The sequence below is a fragment of the Syngnathus scovelli genome, chromosome 14 (assembly GCF_024217435.2).
Source record: "Syngnathus scovelli strain Florida chromosome 14, RoL_Ssco_1.2, whole genome shotgun sequence".
Taxonomy (NCBI): domain Eukaryota; kingdom Metazoa; phylum Chordata; class Actinopteri; order Syngnathiformes; family Syngnathidae; genus Syngnathus; species Syngnathus scovelli.
The window spans coordinates 8,479,798-8,497,417 of NC_090860.1; the positions used below are offsets into that span (position 1 = coordinate 8,479,798).

Sequence of the window (17,620 nt, forward strand, 5' to 3'; positions counted from 1 at the left end):
GACACCCATGTGTTAAGCAGAAGCAGTCTATTTCTTCAATATTATTTCAGATGAGAGGGGAAGAAGTCTCTCATCTAACCAAATAGACTTATAAAAGCCAGGAAAGCACACAAGTCGTGCAGGCTTGTCAGTCAAAGCTTGCTCATAAACGTCAAGATGAGGATTTCTTTTCAGAAGGATCAATAAAATAAACATATTTCTCACTTTCCTACATTTTGGTTGAAACACGTTAGAAAGAAAAGTGATTTTTTTGGGGGAGTGAGAATGGTAAGAACACACGAAAGCACACAGCATGCTCGGAAAGATTTTATTCATACTTTCAGTCCTGCTCTTTATTACAAGAAAAATACAGTTTGTAGGTGAAAATAAAAAGCGCAATAATGCAATTAAGGCAATGTTTAAGTCCACAAACCTCGTACCATGACACAACAGTTTCATCAACAAAGCTGAGGTATAATGAAGGTAGAAAAAAAAATGTCTTTGAGGGCCAGTGCCTGTCCTTATATCCAAGCACACATTCAAGTCTGAAGGTGTTATTTCCCGGGCCGGCGGCAGGAAGTGGCCCAGGTCATGGAACACAATGGGCTTCACAGGAGGGTCTTGTAGTAGTCATCCTTCAAGCTGTACAAGACCACCACGGCCACCCTGAAGCAAGGACAACACGTGTCAGACATGGAATTTAAGAAGCAAGGAGACGTGTGGAGCTTCAATCACTTTGAATTTGTAAATTTATGTTGAGAGGAGTTGACCTGGCGCACAAATGCTTTGTTCAAGTCAGTTATGAAAGCCCTGAACAACTTTATGATCTGCTACTGCCAGGTAACGCCAACTTGTTCACAAGGCCTTGTTTATTTAGTTCTCGCTTTCAACAAAAACAACTACACAGATGTTCAGTCCCCCGCAAAATTCCCTCGCTTTTCTTTTATCAGTTTCGATTCACTCGAATCGTAAATCGAAGACATAAACAGGAAATTAAAACCAAGTGTTCTTGCAAGGCTGATTTTTATTTTCTCAATTTTTTGCAACAATCTCATCATTCCTGAGCGAAAATCATCTCTTGGGGCATTCGCGGGTGTCAACACTCGAGGCTCAAAGACGGGGGATTTTACATCGCTGGAGGGATTGAGAATATTAAACGGGAATGTACAACATAGAGCTCCCTCGCTACGCACGTTGACCTGGGCTTTGAAAAGCGTTCCACTTTCTCCTTTGCTAAATGAATTGCCTCAATTGAGAGGAGAAAAGAACATTTAGCTTACTCTAGGCAGCTACCAACATGAAACTGATTAGTTATGATACGGATGTCCGATTTAGTCTTGCTTTCACTTTTACTCAAAACTTGAAACATTAATTAATGGTGACATCTGATGACAAATCCTACCTCTTGGTCATTTTAAAAGTGTGAATCTCATCGCAGATGGCCTTCAGGTAGCGCTGCTTGGGGAGACGTGACAGAAGAGTCTTTACGCTGCTGTGGTACTGCTCTTCGTTCTCAAACTGTGGAAGAGAGACAGGTATTGTTTGCTAGGTGGAGTTTGTTGCGGGTGGCCTGCTAATTTATGAGCTGCAACCTCTGGATCGTATGATAATTAAATGTCTTTCCAAGCCTCAACTCTTTCTGCACAGCAGTTATTGGAAGGAGGCTTGTGGCCAGAGGTTTGGAACGTGAATATTAAGACCCCTGAAGCATGCAAGCCTGTCTGGCAGCATTGTTAAATGGGGTGCAGGTTCAAACGACTGGAGCAAGTCTCTCTACTGTGGTGGAAAAAAAATAGGGGTGTTCCCTCACACCACCTCCTTAAACAGAGGCTACGCTAAAGGAAGGAGACGGGATCCCCTCTTCCTGTCTGGGTCCTTGAGTTATGATGCCCACTCTTTCCAGGCAGCCCCAACCCACAGCATTCCTCCCATCACCAGGATGTAACCTTTTATTGAAATGTTTTGGACAAAGTCCGAAGGGAACCAACCTCCAGAGACAGGAAGTTGATCAGAGTTTCCTTCTGAAGGTCCACCTGCAGGAAAGCAAAACAAGTACATTTACTAGAAGCCATTGTGTTTCCAAATAATGCCATGACGATTTAGCGAACAATAATGCCTTCTGTACAATCTCACTCAACGGGTTACGCAATTCTCTATTACTCAAAATTCCACTTTCCCCTGGCTGGCTTGAAAAACAGCCCGTGTCCCTTTCCCAGGAAGGGGCTAATTGCCTCTTGGGCCTATCATTGGAAAATGAGTGCTGCTGTGTTCCAGTCGGACTGATATGCAAACAGGCCGCTGACATGCAACAACAAAGACTTGGAAGCCTGTGCGACCGTTTAGTGGGATGAAGGTGATTAGGCGTGGGATGTTTCAATAAGTCATATTTACGAATGAGACCTTGATACAGTCCAGAGTCCCGCAGGCACGACAAACATTTTTTTGGATCATGCAGTGACAGGTAAATAAGATGATTTATGGTGTGAATATCTTGGCAATAAATCTAGGAAGCAACCACAAAAAAAATTTCAAAATGGCAGGAGGACATTGAAGTATGTGTTGAAAGAATTGTATAGTGACATGTTTGGATTCAGTGGGGAGCTTGGCATGAGGTAAAACAACTCTAAAAGGACTCCTCCTCCTGATGTTTCATACTTTGGCTATCAAAAACCTTTTCATCGCGTAGAGATGTCACACTTGAATTGGAAAGATGAAGAGGGACTGTACTAAAAGGGGGAGTGGATGTATGGGTAAACAAACAAAATGACTTACTGCCAGAACCTCAATGTCACTGCTCTTGTTTTGCAAACTGTTTGTAAGAGTCTGCAATCTGGTGTGGATCTGAGTGAGGGGGAGAGCAAGATAAAGTCAAAAATAATGGAGAAAAGCAGAAGGGTGGAAGAAAAGAATTCCTTGCATGGTCAAAATGAAAAAGCACAATCGTAAACAAACAAAAATAATGTTTGTTTTTTTCATGCTGTTACTTAATGCAGTTTTCCCACAATAGGTGGAAGTCTGCAATATTTAAAAAAAAAAAAAAGAAAAGCAGACATTTAAACATTGCAAATGTATTTGGACACATGAAACAAATTGCAAGCATAAAATATACTGAAAATACGCTACGTATCTTAGTGCAGTGTGTGCCTTTAAGAGGCGGGGTTATGTTAGAGTGCCACTTAATATTGAACTGAACTATTCCATGTAAACGTGGCAAAGGATGCATCGCCTCAGTTACCTGAGTCTCAAAGCGACGTCTTGCGCTGGCAGACACTTTCTCCGAACTGATGACATTCACATTAATGTTCATGCTGCAACTGCTCCCATGCTGCTCAGAAGATCCTGTGGGCCAAAAAAAAAAAAAAACAGGAGGTTCTTCAATTTTCCAAAACAGGCTTAGAAAAGTTCTAGGTAAAACATGAGCTGATGGGACAGCAGTATAAAAACAGATACACACACTTGTGCGATCAATCTATACTATCATTATAACACACTGTTGGCTGTGCAATTGTGTGTGGGTGATGCAACAACTTAAATGCACCAACTAATCTTTTATCACTCAGGCCTGATAGGTTAATCCAGGGGTGTCAAACTAAAAAATATATATATATATTATCAAAAGTGAAGACAATTTGCAATTCAAGTAATGACACACAAATTTGATGCACAATTTGTCTTCGCGGGCCACATAAAATGATGTGGCAGGTCGTATCTGGCCCCCGGGTCTTGAGTTTGACACCTGTGGGTTAATCCCTGCTTTATAACGTTCAACTTTGGAAACATGAAAGTAACTCAGCAGTCTGCAGGGAAACAAAGGTACAACTGTTAAACGTGTTAACGCTTCACATCAGCATTGAGTGTAAACAGAGGGAGGGGTGTGTGTGTGTGTGTGTGTGTGTGTGTGTGTGTGTGTGTGCCTCGTCGTACCTGTGGTGTTGATCTGGGAGCCCTTAGCGTTTTGGCCTATGCTTTCAGATATTTCCCTGCAGGAGCACAAGGAACAACTTGTATCGAGCTTCCCAGAAATGAAAGCAACACTTGAAGCCAAAAAATAATCACTTTACCTGATGTATCTTTCCTCTAAGAATTTGGTCCGAAATTTCTGAATGATGTGCTCCACCACTTCCAACTCAGGAACTCTTTTCTCCGACTGTCTGTCCTTCTCTAAGGATTTGACCTGAGGATTGATTAAACAACTTAAAGATGTGCTTTGGTGAAATGAAAGTCAAGTATTGACAAACTAAAGAACAGATGCTTTATAGACACGACATGTCTGGAGAAACTATTTGGCTAGTTCCTGTACGCAAAGCATATTGGTAAATTCCTGCACGTAATATTCAGCCACGCTAGAAGAGATTTTGACAGTCTAAAATTTTGCAAAAAAAAAATAAAATCCTAGAAGTGGTAAGTGGAAACTATTGAGCTGAAAATCAACAAGTGTAATTGACAGATTTTTTTTCCCATTTTTTTAATGCTTAAATAAGTTCTTCACTTTTACCTTCACGTAGTTACCCTCTTTGTCAGAAACCATGGCCATGCATGTGATCCCAGCCACCCGGCAATGGTCCATCAAGGTCTCCTGAGACTAACACATACAAAAAATGCTCAATTTTAGTTTCCCTTGGAATGAGACAAACATGGAAATCAGCGATCTCAAATTATGCGTCGCCAGTGTGTACACTGTTAGAATCGTGCTTTGACAAGGGAAAAAACAACACTGATCATGTGGTTCATGAACAAACCCTGCAGTCCTCAGAGTACAAAGAATGAGCATCACATTACTGTAAACTTTTACTAAAAACTTACAACATCCTCTGATGTCAACCAAAGGTTACAGATAATGTATCAAAGCCTTATTTGGCTTATTAGGCAAACTGGAAGTGTGCTATAATTGTTGCTGTGAGACTTTGCCATGTGATGGCAGCTAACAAAAGCTTAATCTGAATAAGCTGTTCTCAAAGTCTCACCACTTATTTGGGTACTGGGCTGCACACGTAATCAGCTAAAAACCCACACAAACACTTTTGACAATTAGAGAGGGTTGCTTGTTTCCAGCCAGAAACAAACTCTTCCTAATTTGTTTCTGGGGGGCTTTGAAGCAGAAAGGCTGGCCATTTATGTCCCATGTCATTACAAAGGACTTGAAATGTAAACACTGTCAGGAGTGGAACATTAAAATAAAAAATAAAGGGGGGAAAAACATGTGGGCAGGGTTTACATATAGTATGTACTTGAACTTCTCAAATATACTTGTGGAAAGTGAAAGAGGCATCAGGACTCAGGTTTTTTTTTCTTTTTGTCCAATCACAGCGTGTTTCCACTTGCAAGCCCCTAAAATGCAATGCCCAACTCATCAGCTTGTTGTTTACAGTTTATGATTCTGCCCTATAAAGTATTTATTGGGAGGTTGCTGTGGGATGAAAAGTTGTTGGGTGGGATTCACAAACTCATTTTCTTTTTAAAAAAAGTTTCCCTGACCGCTTGAACTCAAATATGAATTTACGGTGCTGCAGTGTAGTGCAGATTTCTTATTTTCTGGTCAGAGAGCAGGAAAAAAAAAAAAGGAAACTATGCTTTGTTTAACAGAGATATAATAATTAGAACTGGGATTAGTACTTGGACTCTTCATAATGGGTCAAAAATATTTTTTTATGAGTGCTCATAGGCTCACACTACTTGCAATTTATATTTGCTGATATTGTCGTCTGTATTAGAATGATAAGGCTCCATTAAGTGCTGACAGTTATATGACTGCTCATTCTTATCAGCAAGAAAAAGGGGCAGAATTCCTTCTAAATAGCACCGAGACCTTATCATTAGCTTCAAAATTGCCAAGCTAACAAAAAACACTGGCTGCAGTTCAACACTTATCACAGCCTCTTAAGTTGCATGTCAGTGGACGACATGCCTAAATGCATTGATGTGCTGCAACATCATTTACTGATAAAATACTTGGAAGAAAAAGTTTACACAATGTGTTATCAGAAATATACTTTGAATACTACAATTACCACAATTTCTCAAGAATAGTCAATTTTAGCCTAAAAAAAAAAAAGATCCAAAATCAGGGTGGAGGATGGGATATTATCTGGGGTGTACAGAGAAAAAAAATATATTTACCAGTAAGTGTTGTGAAAAAGATGCTCTGGTACTTTCATCCCATTATGATATCCAAAGTATATATAATGTGGAGTACATGTCGCCATTCAATTGACACAAACCTGTGAAACGTCGTAGGCAATGTCTGCAGAAACACCGTTGCTCCACAGCTTCTGGACAACACTGATGGCCCTGGACATGCATGAATGTCCCACAGGAACCACGAGGACATCACAAGAACTCACTGATGGCTGGGAAACAGAGCAAAGATATGAGTGTTATAAAAAAAAAAAAAAAAAAGTGAAGGCATTAAATATGAATCCTTCTATGCCGCTCTATTGTAATGTCAGATGTTAGCATGTGTGTAGGTGTCTCACTGGCTCCTCCATGCTGGCCACCACAGCACACACTTTGTCCAACGCCACGCTGGCACCAACTGCTGAAGGCACTGGCACTGTGGAGGCAGGCCCACGAAATTCCAGGATCTACCAATAGAGACGTCAATCTTTATCAAGACACCCTGGATCACTAATGTTAATACAGAAATGTTTTTTAAGTTGAAATATTTAAACTGGTCATGCAGAACTTGATTTCTAATAGTAACTATGAATGAATGGCTTTATCATTTACACTACCAGGTGGTCGTAGCGTCCTCCAGCAGCCAGTATGTCTGGCACTATCCGCTTGCGTTTCCTGATGAAGGCCACAAACTGGAAGATGATTCCAGAATGGTGCTGCACCTTGTACACTAAACCTAAATTGACTACCACCTGTAGAGAGACCACACACATTGCATAGGGTCAAAAACAAACACTGTTCAAATACCAGATTTTTGTGAGATAATTTTCCCAACACAAATTTCACCCATGATACATATGCACGACAAATGAAATCCTCTAAAGAGAGGAAGTAAAAATTAATGACTGAGATAATGTGGTTGCAGGATGGGCACACCCTCATAACTGAGGATATGACAGGCTCCGAGTGGTATGCTTGGCACAAACAACATTGCTTATCACCAAAAGAACACCATACCTACTGTGAAGCATGCTGGGGGCAGCATAATGCTTTCGGTTGTTTTTCTTTAGCTACAACTAGAGCCTTAGTCTACATGTGCAGAATTATGAACATTTCAAAATCTTAGTCAAAAAAAAATCGGGATTCTGCTAGTAAGCAATATAAATGTCAGGAACAATCTATTACAAGAGATTAAATTTATTTGGGGTCATTTATTTGGGCTGACTCCCTTTGAACCTGTTAGAGCTGCATCCCTGGTTATGAGAGGGGGTGCACACTTATGCAAACACATTTTCTTATTTTATTTTTACTTACTCCTCCTTTACTTAATTTTTTTTCTCATCACAAAAATCTGGCATTAAAAGGTTTTAAAAGCCACTGTGTATCGTTGATCCATTTGACATCCTTACTGGCAGTTTCACTCCAAGTCTTTGAAGTAGCACCGTAACCTCCTCCAGATCTTTGAGTCCCTGCTTGGCCATTTGCATGACGGCCGTCTTCTGCTTGGTAAGTGAAATCAGTAATGGTGCCACTTCTTTTAGGGTCCCCTTCTGTTCAATATACTTGTACAACACCTGCAACTTTACACAAAAGAGACAAAGTTCAGCAGTTGCGAGGGATGCTGCTGTGGGATTATTTTTCCGGACAACAAAAACACCTGGCGGACACTCACGCTGTTTGTTGACAGTGAAAAGTTGCAGAACTTTGCCTCTACCTCACGTTTGGTCAGCTTTTCACTCTGGGGTAAAAATCCAGAACAGGACATTCAACAAATATTGGTGAAGAACCTGCTAAAGACACACATGGACAACATCTGTGATACATGTGAGACAGTTACTGACCATGGCTTCACATAGTATGTTGGAGGCCTGGTTTAGTTTGTCCTCAGGGATTCCACTGTGAAGCAGGATGGCCTTCAGCAAACTTGTATGGTTCAAATAAATGTTGTAATTCCTCTCCTGGAATTGTGAAGGGGTAAAAATACATTTCCAACAAAGACTGCAACGCAAAATAATTTCTCATTAACAAAGAGGAAGCGCGATTATCAATTTAATAACAGGAGAGACTGTCCACTTAAAAAAAAATCTCAGCCAAATACACAAACACCGATGTCAAATTATGACCACGCTGCTCTAATTGTAAATTTAATTTAAAATCTTTCACACTGAGTTGGGTGGCTTGGAGGACCCCTGCAGAGGCTGAACCTGGGTTGATTGAGTTCAAGAGACATGCCAGTCAGAACAGGCAGCTTTGGGAAGTGTGGACAGGAAATGGATTTTACAGAGAGGGAGGGGAGGAAGTAGAGTAAGCTGTGCCAAACTGATTTAGGGTGTATATAATAAACATGGTGTAAATCTGTCTGACTTCCTCAACAGCTTGGTATGTTAGGCATGCGAGTGGGACGTTTAAGGGAGAAGGAAAACAAACAACACAGGTTGAGATGACGGCATCCATTGGAGAGGACAAGGACATGTCGAAGCCAGTCAACAAAATGTACTATCTAGAAATGAAGCAAGGCGAGGCAGCTAAGCGCGTACTGACACTTGAGTTATTTCAAATATGGTAAAAGGGGAGCAACCTGAAGTGCAGGGAATTCCTGGACTATTTCGGAGATGGTGTAAATGGTCTCGGCATCTGGGAGCAGGCTGTTGGTGACGGGTGTGATGATGTCAAAGGCGCACTCCAGAAGCTCCCTTGGGTGAGCGCGATCCAGCTTCCTGGGTCGAAACACGCGATCAATGCTGTACCTTGGAAAAGAGACACACATTAACACAAGCTTCTTTTGAGTCAATGCAATTACGAAATGACAAAAAATGGAAACCAAACCAAATTAATGAACGATCTGATATGATCTTTCCATTTTTTTTCTTTTATGATCATTTTTAATACAAAACCTTGCTCATCCCGGGTTAAAATTTTACCTTTTTAGATGTGTTATGTTGTTTCGGGCAACATATCTCGCAAACGCCATCTAGAAAAAAAAAAAGTTGCATTCATATAATTAATAATGACGGTTCACATCTTGCAGGAATCAATCAACGACTTAGTCCACATAGTTTCTTGTTGACTGTGTGAGTCAGCACAAAGGAAAATTAATTGTTCCCTTTCTGTGTAGATGTGAAGCAGTACGGTTGTGCTGTGCAACGTGCGCTAGGCTTACACGAAGGTTGTAGGGCAGCGTTACCAGCATACCACTGTGGTCCATGAAGCAGGCCGGCTCACTGCCTTCACAGAGCTTCCTGTGTCTGGGAAGCAGCAGCGGCGTCTGCAGGCGTACCGCACCTGATGACAAACATCACACAACGCTGCAAGCGTATGCAAAGGACAACATGACCTTCACCTTGAAAGAAGTGACGCATGTGAGGAGATCCAAAATGAGCATGAACAACTGAGTACAGCTGGGGGCAATCAGTAGTTTGAACAAATGCAGTAAAACACGGGTCCGTGTGTCAACTGATGTTCTTTGTAACAGTGCATTTATTGTTGTTCATGAGACGTTCAACCGAGCAGATGTTTGGGTCTCAAAGGTTTGCAGATGGATGTCAGCTTCCCACGTGCGCAAACCTTCCACACTCACTGTGCTTCTTGAAAATCCTGGTGATCGTCTCATACACATACTGCTGCAATTTGGCGCTGCTGAAGCTGAAGCTACCCTGGAGGGGGACAAAACAAACAGCCTCTGTTAAGGATCAGAAGACACGCAAGAAGCATGAACATGCCCTTTTCAGGCCACATGCCGATTGGGTTTCCTGCTGTAGGCCACAGCGACATCTAAAGGCGAAGAAGAGGAACTGCTTGTGTGCTAAATAGCCCCAGCAAAAGTCAACATCATACCTTGTGAAGGTCTATATCGTAGGTGAAATCCATGACTGGTGAATTAATCTGAGCAAACAACTGGGCCACCATGCTGCGGTAAGCTTTGCAATTGATATTGGCCATAGTGTGCTGTAAGACTTCATGTAGCTCGGACTCCTCCATCTGGGGCGGAGGCAGAAGTTCACTTTTGAGCAGCTCCTGGGCAGTAGGCCGCAGCGCAGGGTCATGCTTCAGGAGCCACTCGATCACTTTTCTCTGATGTGACAGATAGAATCACAACACATCAATTTGGGTTGACGTGGAAAAGACAATTTGAATGCTGTGTCAAAATATTCTTTACCTGCGTTCCTTGCTCATATTTACTGTAGTCGTCAGGGAAATGAATGGCCTCCTGCAGAAAGAAAGGCAATGAAGTACCATGGCCCAAATATCTCAAGATGAATCTCAGTTGTGCACGTACCACACGGAGCTGGCTCAGGACTGAAATGCGCTCGGCCCCAGTGATCATCGGTCGGTAAGACATCTCGAAGAGTATGATGCCGAGGCTGAACAAATCAACTTTCTGAGAGCAGACATAATAATGCATCATCACAAACAAACAAAAAACAGAAGGCCAGCTACATTTTCATCAAATTTGATCAAGATTATAGGCAAAATACAAAACCTTACTTGATTGTAGGTGGCTTTGGTGTTTCTTTGAACTTCGGGGCTAACATAGAGAGCTGTACCAACCATGCCAGTCAGATTTCCTACAGTCAATAAAAAAAAAAAAAAAATCAGAGAAAAATTCAGAGGGTGTAGTTATTAAAAAGAAAAAAGAAAAAAGGGGGGGAGGCAAAGATTTTTGAAAGGTTTGTGCACCTGTTGGGTCCAGTTTTTGCAGTGCTGCAGAGCCGCTCTCTTCCACTTCAAATTTACCTGCAGCCTGGGAGAGAGCAAGCATCTGCATTCACATGCCAGCCATTTCAGGAAAAAAAAAAAAGTTAAGCAAGATGCGTAATGTACTTTACAGAATAACAATTACCACAGTGGCCGGATGGTCCGTAGCCAGGCCAAAATCCCCGATCTTCACATGATCTTCAAAGTCAAGGAAGATGTTGACAGGCTTCAAGTCTCTGTGAATCATCCCCTTAGAAAAAGGATAACTGTAACAATTTGATCAACGGAAACTCAAGCAGGAAGAAAATATAGTTCAAATGTGTCTGTCGGTGAGTAAAACCTGTTCATGAATGTAAGAAAGACCGTCGAGGATTTCCCTAAAGAGCCTCCAGAGCCGATTTTGGTCCTGATGAAGACCTTGATCAATTGTGTCACGCAAAGTGCTTTTTTCACAGTATTCCATCTGCACAGACATGGTCACATGGTTCGTAAATTTCGGACTGACACATAGTGGTAATCATGTTGCATCGAGCCAACACTTACTTGTATGTACAAGTAATGCACCGTGACAAAAGGTCGATCAGAGTCCGTACTCTCTGTTGTTTCTCTTGCCAGGCCTTTGCTTGGCTCACCCTGCAGAGACACTCATGCATCCGTTATACTGACAAACACAAGTTCATCACAAAAAACATTCAAACCTGTGACATCTCATCTGTGCTATCGTCTCCATTGTCAAAGATGACACCGCTGATGGAGTCGTCCGATGGTCTGAATGGAAGAAAATACTTCAGTGATGCATTATGAGTTTGCGCTGTCGGCTTTAAAATGAACTCACAAAAAGGAGGCGCCAAACACATCTTCCTCCTCATCATCGTCATCATCATCGCTTGACTGGTGTCGACCACATTTAACACTGGAGGGCCTTTCAATAGACGTGGACCATTCCACCGAGCTAGACAAGGCTGGAGGTGGCGCAATGTCCTCCACGTTGTCAGCAAGGCCAAGCTTGTTGAGCCGGGGTAGAGGTTTCCGGACCGGGGATGGCTTTTCGGGAGTGCTCGGAGGCTCCGAGCTATCGGTGTTGCTCGGCATCCCTCCGACGGGCATTTCGCTCTTCTCGATCCACGCGTTGTAGTAACGCACAATGTTCTCATGGTTGAGACGCGACAGTAAAGTCACTTCGCCTTTAATGCGTCGGAATTGCTTGCTGGCAGGGTTGACCTGGATGCGCTTCACAGCATAGTAGCAACCATCAAGATTGTTCTGAACCTAAATGAGAAGGGGGTGAAGATGCTCATACAATACATGCAAGAGATGAGATTTTATATGTATCAAAAGAGAATACCTTAATCACGGCACCAAAGGCCCCTTTGCCCAAAAGTTCGAGTTGCTTAAACTCATTACAGTAGCGAGAAAACTGCCTCTGAATTCCAGGAATGAATGGAGCGTTGAGGATGTGGCTATGCAGGTTTGATGCAAAGTCCACAGCGAGATCTGAGGTAAAAAGGGATGAGATTTGTTTCAGAATGAAAATCTCAACATCATAACCCAGTCACATCACATGCACAATAATAATAAAAAGAGGTGCACCGATTGTTACGGACCGAATTATAACTGGAATCATAATGTGTTTTTTATGCACTATCAATTTGAAATAATGTCCTATTTATAAAAAAAAAAAAAAAAAAGGGATGACATTAAAATATTTTCTGATTTAAATTATCGATTAATGAACAAAATAATCGTTAGATTAATTATTTAAAACAATGTTGCTTGCAGTCCTAATATTAAACAAATACCTCTGACAATGATTTGAAAGCTTTATATTACTATGTGTGTAGTTTTTTTTAAGTTTAGGTTTTACCTAATGAGGCCGCCGTTTATTCTTATAACATTCATACATTCACCTTCGGGTCTGCTGTCCTGGATCTGAGGCTGGTTTTTAGGTGATGGAGGCTTAAGGAAGTTGTGATCCAAGAGTTGCTGGGTTGTCCATCGATCGACATCATTCGAGCAGACGCACCTATGAGGCCACATTGTGCAATTTGGACCGCAAATCTCTTCAATTATTGTCACTTATAAATAGAGATTTATTTTTAATGCCTTGATTTTTCTAGAATGTAAACATACAGTGTATACCAAAAATAAATGTGTATTTCTTGCTATAAATCGATACGTACTTATGGAGGAAGTCCTTGAAGTCAGCAGGCAGGGTGGAGGGCACGGTTACAGGATACTCTTTCACCTCTTTGCCTTGACTTAGAGCCAGCAGCATCAGCCCCAAGTTCCACACGTCCCCCTTTTTGCCCGTCTTGGTGGGCATCGCAGTGCCCTCGGAGAAACGCACGTGCGCCTGCTCAAAAATATCCTCTTTGCAGATATCGGAGAATTTCTTGGATAAGCTGTAATCAGTCAATCGAACGTTGCCCTCGGAGTCCAACAGCACACTGGAGGCCCCCAATTGTTTGTGGACCACCGAGTTTGAGTGCAGGTAGTCGAGTGCTGCCAGCAGCTGGGCCGTATAATGGCAGAGTTTGTCCAGAGGGATGGGAGAGTGATCGAGGAGGCTTTGGTTCAAGTTGCTGCCGGCCACATGCTCAACCAGAAGGTCCACCAAGAGGCAGTCTTCCTTCTCGCTGGAGTTCAGCGCCCTGTAGTGCACCAGATTTGGGTGCTCAAGACGCAGGAGGGAGTTGAATTCGTTTTCTGCCGCATGGATCTACAGAGAGGTTTAGTGTCAAACTTAATCAACAGCTCTCACTTTTGTAAAAGCTATCAAGTAAAATATTCAGCTGCTATTCATAAGTCCCAAAAATGACTTCACAATTAAGTCAGCAGTAGGGCTGTGCAATTAATTGGAATTCAATTACAATTACTACTTTCCACGATTACAAAATTGTTAGGTATACAGAAATCGTCTTTAAAAACAATTATTATTATGTATTAATATCCAATGTTTGTTCATACAGGGAAGCCATACTTGAATGTATACATTTGTATCATTTTTTTATTTTAAAATCTATTTTTTTTTCATTTTGTTTGGTCCAAAAGGAATTTACATAATTAAAATGTTATTGTTTTGTACCTCAACAAAAATAATTGTTTGAATTAATCAATTATTACCAAAATAATCCTGATTAATATTTTTTTTATAATCAAGCAGCCTAGTCAGAAGTTTTTTTTATTGCAACTGATAAGTTGCAATACTTGCTGTTTACATGAACTTTGACCCTAGATACCACAGGCTTCCCAAAGGCTTTACCCAATTTAAAGTGAATTTATTTACATGGTAGCACTACATCCATAAAAATATCTCGCTGTACTCGCCTGCTTTTTGCAGTTCTCAATCTTTTCTTTCTCCTGACTGGTGAAGAACTTGCCCATTTTCTTGTTCCAGCGTAGTGACCACTCATAAATGACTGCAAAGTCACCCGAGTTCACCTCGAAGGCATTATAAACGTTGCGGCCGAGCCTCTCACTCACTCCTGTAACACGAACACACACAATTAACAAAGAGTTCAAATTTGGAGTTGTAATCCCACTACTCACCTAAATGTCTCCCTTTGTGGACATGGAGTTCTCCAAAGGTGCTGCTGTTGAAATGAAGACGTTCCTGTGTGTGTGGACTGTCTTCATTGATTGTCTCACGTCTAGCAGATGGATAAAGAACATAATGGCAATATTTTCGGATAAAAATAACTCTGAAATTTGAATGTTTAGGTACCTGTGACGTGTAGTTGAGTTATTCCGTCGGCGGTTTGGGATCCATTTCTTGGTGTCTGTGATGTCAGGAGGAGTTCCATATTCACTGGGTGGGCTCTTTCCCAGCATGCTAGCAGGGATGGGTAGCTCCATACTCTCAAGTCGCTCCTATTAAGATTAGCTCAACATAAAATCGAAACGTTGTGCTTCGAATTTTAACTGTTGAAGCTCTGAGACCTGTTTGGCAATCTCCTTTCTTCTTTTTTCCTCTCGTTTTTCCTCCTCTCGTCTTTGGATTTCAGCCATTATTTCTTTTTCCTAAGAGAGAAAACATTTGTCAATTCCCATGCCAACACAACTGCTACAAAACAATTGGATCCCACCACATATGCTCAATTTGTTTTTCTTCTTTCATTTGACATTTATTAAAAAAAAAACATTGTTAACCATGTCCTCCTCTTGCTTGCGCCGCTGGTCTCTCCTCTCCTGCTCCTCCAAGTCCCGTTTCTCCTGTTGTTTGCGAAGGTTCTTCAGCATCTCCTCGTGGAAGGAGCGTGGGGGAGGTTTGTTGTGCTCGCACAGGAAACCCTGGATGTGGTCTGCAAGCTCGTAAATCATCACCTGGGTGTCGAGAGGCAGGTTAACAAGTGTCAGACAAGACGTGTACGTTCACACGTGTATGCGTGTGTTCGCTCTCACCTCTCCGCATCTTGCCGCTGCCAGCTTGGTGAGCTCGCTCTGAAGGTTCTGTAGATTATCATTTGACAGACCTTTGGCATTCATCAGCTCCAGCTCTGGAGGCCTGCAGAATGACCATGAAAGATGACTTGAGTTTAGGGATGAAACGATTCATCAAGTAATTCGAATGATTCGGTTAGAAAAATGCATCGATTACATTTACTCTGCCTCAATGATTCGTTTATTCCAACTAAGCTAAACGTATGCCCGGAACTATGTACAATCATTTACTCAGGTATTTTATGTTTGGACTTTAAATGGTCAGCTTTTACAATGTTACTTGATTACTCAAATACAAAAATAATCCATAGCTGCACCCCTACTTGAGTTTAACACCAATGATCTACAATTGTGATTCCCAACCTTTTTCCGTCTTTTTTTTTTTTTTGGTACCGTCCCCCAAACCATTTTGTCATAGAGTGAGTACCACCTGACTTAAATATGTTGATGATTCTCCAAAAGTAGAGTGTAATAAAACTGATTTAGTAAATGAATCTCCTTAATTTGCCAAATTTAACTCTCTGGGATTGTCTTCATTACAACTCAAATCATTGATTAATAAGTCAAGAATAGAAATCAATAAATGATAAATCACACTTTGTCACATATGCCTTGTATAACATTTACCACCAAAAGCTCCTTAGCTTCATGTCCCTCATTGAGAAACACTGTATAGCAGAATCCCCTCAGTGCTTGTTCAAGTTGGATTTTTTTTTTAAACTGTTTAAAACAAGTGGTCAAAGGTTATGCCAGGGGTGTCAAACTCATTTTTTTTGCGGGCCGCATTGTAGTCATAGCTTCTTTCGGAGGTCCATTATGACTGTCAACCCAAATAAATATATGAGCACCTCATATTATATACAGTAAAAGCTACAAAACAAACTGACAAATAACTCGTTTTCAAATCAGATGAGTAAAAACTGGTCAAATATTAAAAAAAAAAAAAGATATTATTAAAAGTGAAGACAATTTGCAATTCTAGTGATGACACACGAATTTGATGCACAATTAGTCTTCGCGGGCCACATAAAATGATGTGGCGGGCCGTATCTGGCCCCCGGGCCTTGAGTTGGACACCTGTGGCTTATGCTATTTGAAAGTGCCTTGTTTGGAATTGTCAAAGTCGAGATGAGCTTGAGATATTGTCAAACTCAATACACAGTGATGAAGCAACTACAACTGTAACATACTTTGATGTAAATATTCACAGCTAGGAATGTAAATATCTCAGATTGGCACTCACACGTCTGGGTAGTTGGATGGGCATTTGACTTGAAGTTCCACTGTTACGTAACATTCCTGGCCATAGTTCAGACCTTTTGGGCGCAAACAGAGGTGCACCTCAGGAGGTCTTTTCACCTAGAGAGGAGGAAGAAGGAGACAAGCGAAGGATTATATACAGTACAATATTGATTTGTAGGGTGTGTTCGCCAATAGTAACGGAGGTGCCTCACAGTTACCTTCCACGGATCATTTTGGCGCAGATCCTGGAAGTCTTTCTCGAAAATGGATGCGAGCGCCTCCAACTCATTTTCCTGTTGGACCGTGTGGTCATCTGTGCCCTCTGGGGGAAAGAATTGACCACTCATTCTTCTGCCGCGTCTACATGGCAACCTTTCTCAGTCCTGTCACACTCAGACGAGAAATTGTAAGACAAGACTTTAGTAAACAACCACCCGAGGTTAGCCGACCCTCTACTTGCTCAGCGTCAATCTTTTCACTTTTTCTAACACTTTTTTAAAACTAACTCAAACTAGAAATCTCGAACTTAGATTTGTGAGTCCTCGGTAACTGCGTTTTGTCGCATGTCTGTCGCACGATCCGTCGCGGATATTGACGTCAACGTATTTTGTTTTCAAAAATGAGCGCTAGAGGGCAGCAATGGGACTAAAGTGGCACAGATTTGTAATGAAATTAATCTGTGGTACCTGAACTAACGAAAGTTCATGAACTCGGATGAGGTCAGTTAACAAAGCACGAAGAAGACCAAAAGAGTAGAAGACCAAAAGAATATACTACATGTCAGTCAATTAATAATTTGTAGATTTATGTTAGATTTATATTGGATTAGATGTTAGATTAGTTGTACATTGTGACTGATCAAACTGCATTTGTGTCACATGCATCGTTTGCTTCCTAAGAGGACAAACTGTGCGAGTTGAATTTTGATTTTGCTTGAATGACTGTTATTGTTATTTGAATTATTGTCAGGACATTTATCTAAATTATTTTACGCCGTACCTTGGTAAACAATTTTGTCAATAAAGTTTAGTGAACACGACCTGGGCGCACTCCAATGACGTCAGAGATACTTTGTGTATAAATACGGCACCCCAGCTCCAGTCACGTCGCGGAGTGTTAACTAACCCTAACTTATCACCTCTCCCGTACG

General features: G+C 41.4%; 1 protein-coding gene across 1 annotated transcript; it reads right to left on the bottom strand.

Annotated features, from left to right (window-relative positions):
- Nucleotides 1-293: 293 nt before the first annotated feature.
- On the bottom strand, nucleotides 294-17,074 carry eif2ak4 (eukaryotic translation initiation factor 2 alpha kinase 4). The gene is made up of 39 exons (XM_049740198.1): nucleotides 16,689-17,074; nucleotides 16,472-16,587; nucleotides 15,190-15,292; nucleotides 14,938-15,111; nucleotides 14,728-14,808; nucleotides 14,513-14,658; nucleotides 14,338-14,438; nucleotides 14,116-14,273; nucleotides 12,969-13,507; nucleotides 12,696-12,811; nucleotides 12,134-12,282; nucleotides 11,624-12,057; nucleotides 11,487-11,556; nucleotides 11,332-11,421; nucleotides 11,129-11,251; nucleotides 10,934-11,038; nucleotides 10,771-10,834; nucleotides 10,579-10,658; nucleotides 10,370-10,471; nucleotides 10,250-10,300; nucleotides 9,928-10,164; nucleotides 9,671-9,746; nucleotides 9,254-9,375; nucleotides 9,015-9,064; nucleotides 8,672-8,840; nucleotides 7,935-8,051; nucleotides 7,766-7,831; nucleotides 7,503-7,673; nucleotides 6,711-6,845; nucleotides 6,453-6,560; nucleotides 6,198-6,326; nucleotides 4,475-4,561; nucleotides 4,041-4,153; nucleotides 3,904-3,959; nucleotides 3,215-3,318; nucleotides 2,752-2,820; nucleotides 1,968-2,012; nucleotides 1,382-1,497; nucleotides 294-645 (listed from the first exon to the last, which is right to left on the bottom strand). The coding sequence occupies exons 1-39, from the start codon at nucleotides 16,815-16,817 to the stop codon at nucleotides 588-590; spliced, it is 4,959 nt and encodes a 1,652-aa protein (XP_049596155.1). The 5' UTR covers nucleotides 16,818-17,074; the 3' UTR covers nucleotides 294-587.
- Between the last annotated feature and the right edge of the window lie 546 nt (nucleotides 17,075-17,620).